The sequence below is a fragment of the Pteropus vampyrus genome, unplaced genomic scaffold (genome assembly GCF_000151845.1).
Source record: "Pteropus vampyrus isolate Shadow unplaced genomic scaffold, Pvam_2.0 Scaffold46, whole genome shotgun sequence".
Lineage (NCBI taxonomy): Eukaryota > Metazoa > Chordata > Mammalia > Chiroptera > Pteropodidae > Pteropus > Pteropus vampyrus.
This window is the reverse complement of record NW_011888827.1, coordinates 5,973,324-5,984,060: the sequence shown is the minus strand read 5'-3', so window position 1 is coordinate 5,984,060 and position 10,737 is coordinate 5,973,324. Positions and strand designations below refer to the sequence as shown.

The window sequence follows — 10,737 nt, the reverse complement described above, 5'->3', positions numbered from 1 at the left end:
CATCCAAGATGTCAGATGTCAAGTAGCTACTTTAATATATAAACATGGAATTCTGAGTAAAAGTTCTAAATCTGGGAGTCACTAGCATACAGTTTTCTATTGCTATGTTTTCATATATGTTTTTCAAGTTCACTAGTCTTGTCTTCAGGAATGTCAAATCTGTTCATTCCATCGGTGTATTTTCTGTCTCAGACGTTATATCAGTTTGGCCTTTTTAAATATCTCCCATGTCTCTCCTTAACATACTTACACTTTTATCTATCTTCCCAAATGTAGGGCATATGTGTGTGTGTGTATAAACTTTTTAATATCCTTATCTACTAATTCATCCATGTAATTTCTGGCTTTATTTCTATTGATTGAGTCTATACTTCCCTGCTTTTCGTGTCAGGTAATTTTTTATTGGATACTAGATATTGTGAATTTTATGCTCTTAAATCTTGGAGATTTTTGTACTCAAATATTTTTGGGCTTTGTTCTGGGGCATAGTTAAGTTATTCAAAACAATGTGATTTGAGGCTTTCTTCTATGGCTTTATTAGGTGGGTTCATAACAGACTTTAGTCTAAGGCTTAAGAGTCCCCAGTGCTGAATCAACACCCTTCTGAGGACCACTAGATGCCCTGTGTTGAGGACTTTCCCTTGGCTGGTGGAAACATGAACAATTCTTAGCTGTGTGTAAGCTGCTTTATAAACTGCTGTCTCTACTCCTTTCTGTTCTTTCTCCATCTCTGTAGTGTTCTCACACACATATAATGATCAGCAGTGAGCTGAAGAACTAAGAGGAATACAATGCAGATCTCCATACCTTTCTCTTCTCTGGTGCTCTGCACTGGTCCCCATACATCAAACTCTGTCTCCTCAACTCAGGAAGACTGTTGGGCTCTGTTTGGGTTCCTCTCTTGAGAACTCCAGGTATTACATCTCGTTTATTTCCCTTCTCTCAGAGATCACTGTCCTATGCTGCCTGTGTTATCCCAGGTCTAAGATTCTTTGTTTCATATATTTTGTTCTTTATTTTTAAGGTGGGCGAGACCTTGGACCCTGTTACTCCGTAATGCAATAGAATATAGTTACAGAATAGAAGAGTTATAGAAAAGAACACAGAATATAGTTTTACTAAGTGAGATAACAGCAAAGCTAATTAAAAGTGAGCCTGGGTTTCTAATTAGTGAACCTTATGAGTAAATAAACCACTTAAGAATGAGGCTATCATTGACAAATGATAATCTGGGAGAAGAGCATAGTAAAGTAAGTGGTGGAGTCTTGCCGAAGGGCTGCATCATAAAATATACCATCCCCTAGTCGCACATTAGGTCTGCAGTATATTACAGTCTGGTACTTCCTGCTGCTCTAGACTCTGTCTTGACACCCAAGACTCCACTACTTTAATTTTCTCTGAAGCAAAAATGTCTGGCAAGTACCCAGCACAGTCAAACCATGTTCTATAAAGATCTACTGCCACCTCCACCAGCCATATCTATGCTCCAGTGAGATTATATTATCCTACAGTTTTCTCAGATAATACTCTACATAAATATCCAAAAGTTATTAACAGTTTTACTGACTTTATTATTTTTCCCCCCTCTTTAATCCCCCCGCCTCGCTTCCGCCCTTGACCTATGGATGTTGCTGTTTCTCCTTAAGAACTGGATCTCTGAAGGTGCGGCATCTCCTCCCACAAGTTTGTGGGGTGCACCCGGGGCCTGGCCCACCAGGACCTGGCCCCCCCAGCGTATTCAGGGGGCCTGGCATACCGGGGTATGGTCCATGGCTCCACTTGGGGCGTGAACCCAGGACCTTCTGCGTGTAAAGCAGACGTGCTAACCACTACACTATGGAGCCACCCGGTTCTATCAACTTTAGAATTATTTAGTGAGATAACTCATGATTATGGTTTTGAACAATATCATTAAGCCTATTTTTGAAAACTTGGAAATTACTGCCGTAACAGTGTTCTTTTATCTGTCATATTTTAGAGTTGTTCTTTTATTTCACATTCTGTCATCTTCAGATTTTTATTACCTGTAATACTAGTTCAGTTAGTGCTTAAAATTATGGCATCAGGAATCCGCCTTTATAATCATTCTTCATTATAGTAAGTTTTTGGTAAAATGATATTCATAAGTAGGCACAATACCAATGGAATTATATTCATAATACACATTTAACTTATTCTAAAAATCTTTATATTACCTTTGTATTTAAATAAGAATTTATATTTCTTGATTAGAAGACTCCTAGCATCAGTGGTATTTTAAAAATTTCCCAGAGTATACTTTCAATTTTTATAACCTATAGATTCTCCTCTTCCTCTCAAATTTCTGACAATGTTTAATATAAAGTAATACCAAAAAATGCTTAAAGAACAAAATCAATTTGGAGGTTGTAAACGATGAATGATAAAATTTAACATTCTACCCAATTTAATATGTAAATTATATGAGAAAATATCTTTTCATAATCACCAAATATTCAGGCCCAATCTATCGTATAGGAGTCACTAAATTAAGTTTTATGCCTCATTAACTAGTACTTCATTTGCTCTTAAAAATGATTCTAATAACTTTCCATTGCATTATATTACTCACCTTGTGTGAATCCATTTCTGCTTTTAATTTGTTTTGTGCCCATTTTACTTTAATGATGTGAGAGCTGATATCTTCCTTTAATTTGTCTATTTCTTTGATGAGTCTAGAAGTTTCACCTTCCTAAAATAATATCACTAGGTCACATTTTTTATTCGAGAATCAACCAAATATTTGTGTATCTTTTATACTTTCTCAAAATAATTAATGCAATAACACTATAATTCAGAAGCTGGCACATTATGGACTATGAGCTATAAAACTGATTTAAAGGGCATATAATAAGAGCAGAGTAAAATCCTATATCCAATTAACAAACATAATTAACATATATATATTTTAACCAACTAGGTATGTTGCAAGTACAAGCATATCTTTAAGATTCTTCTTAACCAGCTGGCTTTAAGATAAAATACGAAATTAAACTGATTTTTGCCAGAATTCCTGAGAACAATGACAACATTCCTGATCTAAAAGTTAATTAATAACAAATAACATTCATCATCAAGAAATGCTAATCTACTGGAAACAAGACCATGTCATGAGGCTGCAACTTAATGCAAGGGCTCTGAATAGCTCAGTAATGGAATCTCCTTAGACAGCATCTAAGAACATGCTTTTTTCCAAAAAAAAAATATAAATTCTATTCTATGATGAGTGTTACATTAAGATTCTGATTAACTTATTAAACTATGCACGTTTTGACACTACTAAGTATATATTTTGCCAAAATAAATTCTTTTGAGCACAAACTCATTTCTTCAACATACAGACTTAATAAAAAAGCTTTTTAAAAGATCTATCAAGAAAAAGTTATCTCATAAACAACATGTGTCAATTTCTCATCTTTTCCCAGCAAACATTTTTTGTAGACAAGTAACAAGAAACCAGAATTACTAAAGCACACATATTCTAAGAAGGTAAACTAAACAACTTTATGTTTAATAGCGGTTTACTCACATTAAGTTATGACTGATTAAACAAGAAAAAGCAAACAATAAATTTCAAATAAGGTACAATAGCACAAATTCTACCTTTGTTTCGTAGAGCTGGTGCAACCGTCCTTTCTCCTGAGAAAGCTGCTTAATTTTGTTAGTGTTTTTCTCAGATTCTTTATTTGCATCTCTAAGTTTTCTCTCAAGTATCTCTTTCTCCTTTCGAAGGTCTAAAGATTCCTTCTCACCTCTTACATACTTCATTACCATTGCTTCTTTTTCTTGGCGAGCCTCTTCACATTTCTTGTTGGCCTTTGAAAAAATAGCTAGCATTAATGAAAAATATTTTTCAAATAAAAATAAAAATAAGTGTGATTTTTCTGTGATATTACCGATGTATTTTTTGGTCTTTGAACATTCCCAGGATCTGTGTCATGAAATTTTAAAAAGGAAAGGAAAAAGTCATAATTGTAGAGAAACAATACAATAAACAAATTATTATCACTAACATTTACTTTTACCTTTTCCTATTCTTTTTACTTTGGCTGATATGGTTGCTATTTTCTGTTTACTCCTCCAGATCCACTTTCCCACTATTTCCCATCCACCCTGTGCTCCAGAGAGATGACCTTCAGATACTATATCAATAAGTTTCCTTGCCTTCATACTTGCAGTTGAGTTCAATCAACAGGAGGCACTAGCCAAGAGATCAGGAGCATAGGCAGAGAGTGAGATGTGGCTCTCCCAGAGTCACAAGTTGGCCAAAGGCCACTGCTCCTGTCAGCTGTCCTCTTTATACAACTACCTTCTCTGAGTTGTACTCCCTGTGCCCGCTCTCCTATTCATTTAGCCCAAAGAGTGATAATGGCTCCCCCAGCAGCCCCAGGATCCTTCGTTTTCCCTTGCTGGGTAACCTAAACCTTGCCCGTACCATTGTAAAGAGTGCTTCTATTAAGTCCTCCTCAAATCACTTTCTGTTCTCTGCCAGGACTCTTACTACATGGCTAACGATTTCTAAAATCTATAACCTTAGCTCCCTTGCAAAAAAGTAACAATATACTAACAAATAATCATTTGATTTCCTAAATATGAAAAGCTTTCTAAAGCATTTTGCACTTAGCAAGAAATATCGAATTAGATTAAGTGTGACATCGTTATAATCATTTAAAATTCCTTATTCGTGTAAACTGGTACTCCACAGTCTGAAATTTTATACATTAAAAACTTCTCCACATAGCTTTTCATTTAAGTAAATTCACGGTTTGCAAATATGACGGAGCACAGATTTATTTTATAGAAGATGGAACCTCAAGCTTTAGGGATTTTCAATCGCATCTAGTAATAAACGCCAACTGATACTATAACTGAATTGAAGAAGGTACAATGTCTGGAGAATATAGGAAAAGTTCCTATGCTCTGATGAAAAGTGACTAAAGAGTTTCATGAAGTTCTGGTAGAGCTGATAAGCACATTTAATAAACACTCAAAATACTATACATATATGTGTAAGAACTTTTTTAATCATCCAATTGGGATTTTTTTCCTCCCACTGAAATAGCCTAATTTTCAAGAGAAATTAAGGAATAGGGATTTCAGAGATTTGACAAGGTGCTGTGGACAAAACTTGAGAAAACTGTGCTGAAATTAGCTAACAGAATTAGATTCGTAGATGACTGAGTAACTGTACTTAGAAAAAGTCTATTAATAGTAATGTCAACTTTAAAAGCAGTTCTCTCACGATAACTTAATGCTCAGGTAATGTATTAGGTTTGAGAAATACAAAGAAAAATAAGTCATGGCTTCTGTCCTGGAAGAGCTCTCTACCTAGTAAGAACGACATATAAACAAATGTTATAATACAATACAATTTCTAGTGGATGAATGTACAAAGGTCTTTGAAAACACAAAAATAGTAACTTTCCCTGAGAAGAGTTGGCATAAAGGGTGAAAGATGGTAAACTTTAAAACTATGTGCTATATATACTTGAGCTAGACATTGAAGTTTAAGTAGGATTCAACAGAATAGGAGTAGTTAGTCAAGGAAAGGAATTCAAAGTAGAGTGATTATCCTGTGTGAATGCTTAAAAGTATAAAATAGCGTGATATATTTAGAGGCTATCCAGTCATTTTGTAGGGTTTAAATTTGACCTGCAGGTTAGAGTGGGAAGGAAGTAGTTATAAAACAAAGAGAGGTAGAGATTACATTGAAAGGTAGAAGGGCTTCCCTTGTCATGCTAATGATCTGAAATTTTATCCTATAGGCAATGGGAAACCAAAGAAAGATTTATAAACCAGAAGCTTTTATTAAATATGTGTTTTAATAAGATAACTGGTGGCAGCATGGATGCTTCATTGAAGTTGAGAAACAAGAAGCAGAAAAAACAAAACAAAACAGGAAAAAAGACCATTCTAATAGTTAAGGGAAAATAGATGAGCTTCTTGAAAACAGCAGGGAACGCGCACCAGAATGTCCTATTACTCAAGAGTCATCTGTGGATAAGTTGTAAAGGAATAAACTGGGGTGCTAAAAGTTCACATTTCTAGGTCCTAATCCAGATAATGGCAGTACCCACTTCATTATTGGGACTATTAAACAAGTTAACATGGTAACTCCTATTAAAGCTTCTATAGAAAGTCAGTCCACTTATAAGCACAGATAAAGGAAGAGGAGCCAATAAGTCTTTGGACTTGAACAGTTTCAGATGTTTATTTTTGACTTGGATGAAGTTAAAGCATGAATAAGATAATCAATGAGATTCAATAACCAGTTAAAATGATTAGGTATATGAAGTAGAGGGAAAAATCTATAAAAGAAATATGTACAGTAAAATTCCAATCAAGTAGGGGGAAAAATATATGAATATGTACACATAAGCATGTGTGACTGATATATGCATATGTGGTAAGATACAAAACCAAAATATCGATAATTAGCAATGGAAAAAGGAATGTGATGTAGAGGGATTAGGGTCAGGAAGGGAGAAATACAGATATGTGGACTTTCATTTTTTTACTCTATATATTTCCTTAATTTATTATATTATTTTTTGTAGGTAGCACATATTTACATTTGCTTTAGTATTTTTAAAAAGGTTAATTTTTATATAAATAAAATTGTCTATTCCTAATACATTGCTGATGTCCAAAAATCAAAGAGAATTAGTTCACTTTAATAAAAAAGAGTTCTCAGAAAGTTAACGATGATGACTTGAAAAATACCTGTTCCATCCGATGGGCCACCTCTTTGTGTAATTGCTGAATTGCATTTTTTGCTGCAGTGTCTTGAGCTATTAGTGTATCTTTGGAAGCTTTAACTTCTTTATTAAGTTCCTCTATTCTTGATTCTAACTGTAAAGAAAATTATTTCCAGATTATTTTTATAGCTATACCAAACAGACCACCGATACTTCAATTAAACAATGGAAATGAACATAAAGAATATAATGAATATACTTCAACCATAGAAATCAAAAGTAAATGATAGCAATGTTTCTGTATCTCATTAGAATTAAGTTGGTATAAATCTAAAGCAGATTCTGATAAGATGGATGGTTAAGTTCTAGAGTAATTACTAAGAAAGTAACTCAAAATAATACAGTGAAAATATCATGAAAAAAATTAAATGTTACATATTCAGTTAATGCAAAAGAAAAGCAGTAAAGGAGGAACAGCTGAACAAAACAGACATGAGGCATATTAAAAAATGGTAGACATAAATCCAACTATCAATAAAAACACTAAATGAGAATAAACTAAATAATTATATCTAAAGGCAGAGACTGTCAGACTGGAATAAAAACAAGGTTCAACGCTATGCTGTCTACAGGAGATGCTTTAGATTTAAAGATATAAATAAACTGAAAGCAAAAGGATGGGAAAAAATATATCAGGCAAATCATAAGAAAGTAGCAGTGGCTATACAGATATTAGACAAAATAGGTTAAAATAAAAAAAAGTTACTAGAGATAAAGAAGGACATTTCATAATGATAAAAGGTCAATCCAGCAGAAAGATATGACAATTATAAATATACATGCACCTAGTAACATAGCACCAAAATACATGAAGCAAAAACTGACTGAAATGAAGGAGGAAATATATAATTCAATAATAGTTGGATACTTCAATACCTCACTTCCAATAACAAATCTAGACAAAAGGTTAACAAGGAAATAGAAGATCTGAATAAAACTATGAAATAACTAAATCAAACATATCTATCTATATAACATTCCATCGAGCAACAGCAGAATATAGTTTCATGAGATGCACACAGAATATTCTCTGGGATAGAATAAGCTAGGTCATAAGTCAAATCTCGATAAATTTAAATTATTGAAATCATATATCTTTTCCAACTATAACAGAATTAGAACTCGATAACAGAAAGAAATTTGGAAAAATTCACAAATATATAAAAATTAACCAAAATAACCAATGGGAGAAATCACAAGGGAAATTAGAAAATACTAGGTAATGAATGATAATAAAGACACAACATCTAAAATATAGGAACATCTAAAGCAGTGCTCAGAGGGAAACTGATAGTTATAAACACTTATATGAAAAAATAAGATAGATCTAAAAAAATATAACTTAAACTTCATCTTAAGACACTAGAAAAAGAAGAGCAAAAGAAACCTAAAGCTAATAAGAATTAATAACGATTAGAGAGAAAATTAATGAAACAGATAATAGAAAAATACAGAAAAATCAACAAAACAAAAAATGATTTTCTGAAAAAAAATCAACAGAATTGACAAACCTTTAGCTAGACTGATCACTAGAATCTAAATGAAAGAGAGGCATAGAGTTTACAGAAATAAAAAGAATTATAAATATTATGAACAATTTAACTTAGATGAAATTAACAATTTCTAGTAAAACTGACTCGAGTAGAAAATCTGAATAGATCTATAGTAAGTAAAGATATTGAATTAGTAATCAAAAAATAGAAAACTTACACACAAAGAAAAATTCAGGTCCAAGGAACAACACAGGTAAATTCTACCAAACATTTAAATACCATTCTTCACAAACTCTTCCCCTCAAAAAGAAGCAACACTTCTCAACTCATTCTATTAGGTCAGTACTACCCTGACACCAAAACCAGACAAAGACATCACAAGAAAAGAAAGCTGCAAGACCACGATTTCTTATGACTATAGATGGAAAAATTATCAACAAACCAATCCTGCAATATATAAAAAGATTTATGCACCATGACCAAAAGGGATTTTATACTTATAAGGTTAAGCTGGCTTAATATCCAAAAATCAATTAATTTAATATACCATATCGATAGAGCAAAAACTACATGACCATCTCAGTAGATGCATAAAAAACATTTGATAAAATTCAACACTCTTTCGAATAAAAACACTCAACAAATTACAAATAAAAAGGAACTTCTTCAACCTGATCAAGAGCATCGGTGAAAAACCCACAGCTACTATAGTATTTTAATGGTGGAAAACTGAATACTTTCTCTCTAAGATTAGAAATAACAATAACCACTCTTGCCACCTCTATTCGACATGGTATTGAAGGGCCCAGCCAGAGCAACCAGGTAGGAAATGAAATAAAAAGCACTCAGATCAGAAAGAAAAATGTAAAACTCTCTATTGGCAAGATGACATGATCTTGTAAATAAAAAATCCTAAGAAATTCACGCAAAAAATTTTAAATAAACGAGTTTAGTAAAGTTACAAAATATAATAAAATCAATTGTTCTTGTACACTTATATCAACAATCTGAAAATGACATTAAGAAAACAATTATTTTATAATAGCATCAAAAAGAATAAATTATCTAAGAATAAACTTAACAAAAGTGCAAAATCTACACTCTTAAAACTCCAAAAGACTGTTGAAAGAAATTAAAGATCTAAATAAATGGAAAGACAACCCAAGTTTGTAAATGGAAAGACTTGCTATTTTTAAGATGGTAATAATACTCCCCTAATGAATCTATAGATTCAATACAATCTGTGACAAAAACCCAGTTGGCTTTACTGTAAAATGCAAGCTAATAATAAAATTCATATGAAAATACAAGGAACTGAGACTAGCCAATCTTGAAAAACAAAATGGGAGGAGTCACACTTCCCAATTTCAAAAATTACTGCAGAACAACAGGAATCAGGACAGTGTGGAACTGGCATAATGACATAGAAATCAACGAAACAGAATTGAGAGTCTAGAAATAAACCCATATATCAACTGATTTTCAAAAACAATACTAAGACCATTCAACAGAGGAAGAACAGTCTTTTTAATAAATGGTTCTGGGACAACTGGATAACCATATACAGAAGAATGAAATTGGAACCTTATATCATACTATACACAAAAATTAACTCAAATTGAGACTAAAATATAAAGCCAAATGATAAAACTCTTAGAGGAAAACATAGGGATAAAACTTCACGATCTTGGATTTGGCAATGGAGTCTTGCATTTAACACCAATTGCACAAGCAATAAAAGAAAAAATAGATAAATTAGATATCATCAAAATTTAAAACTGTGCTTCAAAGTACACTATCAAGAAAACACAATCCACAGAATGGTAGAATATATTTGCAAATCATATATCTGATAAAGGTTTATAGTTAAGAATATAAAAATAACTATCACAACTCAACAATTAAAAAAATCTAATTTCTGGATAAATATCTATTTAAGATATACAAATGGCCAACAAGCACAGGAAAAGATGTTCGACTTCATTGGTCATTAAGAAAATGCAAATCAAAACCATGACATACCACTTCATACCCATTAGGATGGCTATAATCAAGAAGTCCAATAATAAAAAGTGTTGGACTAGGGTGTGGAGAAATTGGAACCCTCATACACTGCTGGTGGAAATATAAAGCGGTGCAGCCACTTTAGCTCTTCAAAAAGTTAAAACAGAATTATCATTTGACTCAACAATTCTACTCCTAGGTATACTCCCAAAGAAATGAAAGCATATGTCCACACAAAAACTTGTACATGAATGTTCATAGCAGCATTATTAATAGCTACATGGTGGAAACAACTCCAGTATCCATCAACTGAGGAAAGAATAAACAAAATGTTGCATATCTATACAATGGAATATTATTTAGACTTTAAAAGAAATGAAATACTGATACATGCTACAACAAAAATGAATCTTAAAAATACGCTAAATGCAAAGAAGCCTGACACAAAAAGGCCACATATTACA

At 32.6% G+C, this 10,737-nt stretch overlaps 1 protein-coding gene across 1 annotated transcript in view; it reads right to left on the bottom strand.

The window, feature by feature from the left end:
• The window catches only part of CCDC186 (coiled-coil domain containing 186), a 38,967-nt gene that overhangs the window by 11,991 nt on the left and 16,239 nt on the right, over positions 1-10,737 (bottom strand). Inside the window, exons 4-6 of the mRNA XM_023530115.1 lie at positions 6,742-6,870; positions 3,622-3,834; positions 2,587-2,710 (exon numbers count right to left, since the gene is read on the bottom strand). Of these exons, the coding sequence (XP_023385883.1) occupies positions 2,587-2,710; positions 3,622-3,834; positions 6,742-6,870 (466 nt within the window). The remainder of the gene's footprint in view (positions 1-2,586; positions 2,711-3,621; positions 3,835-6,741; positions 6,871-10,737) is intronic.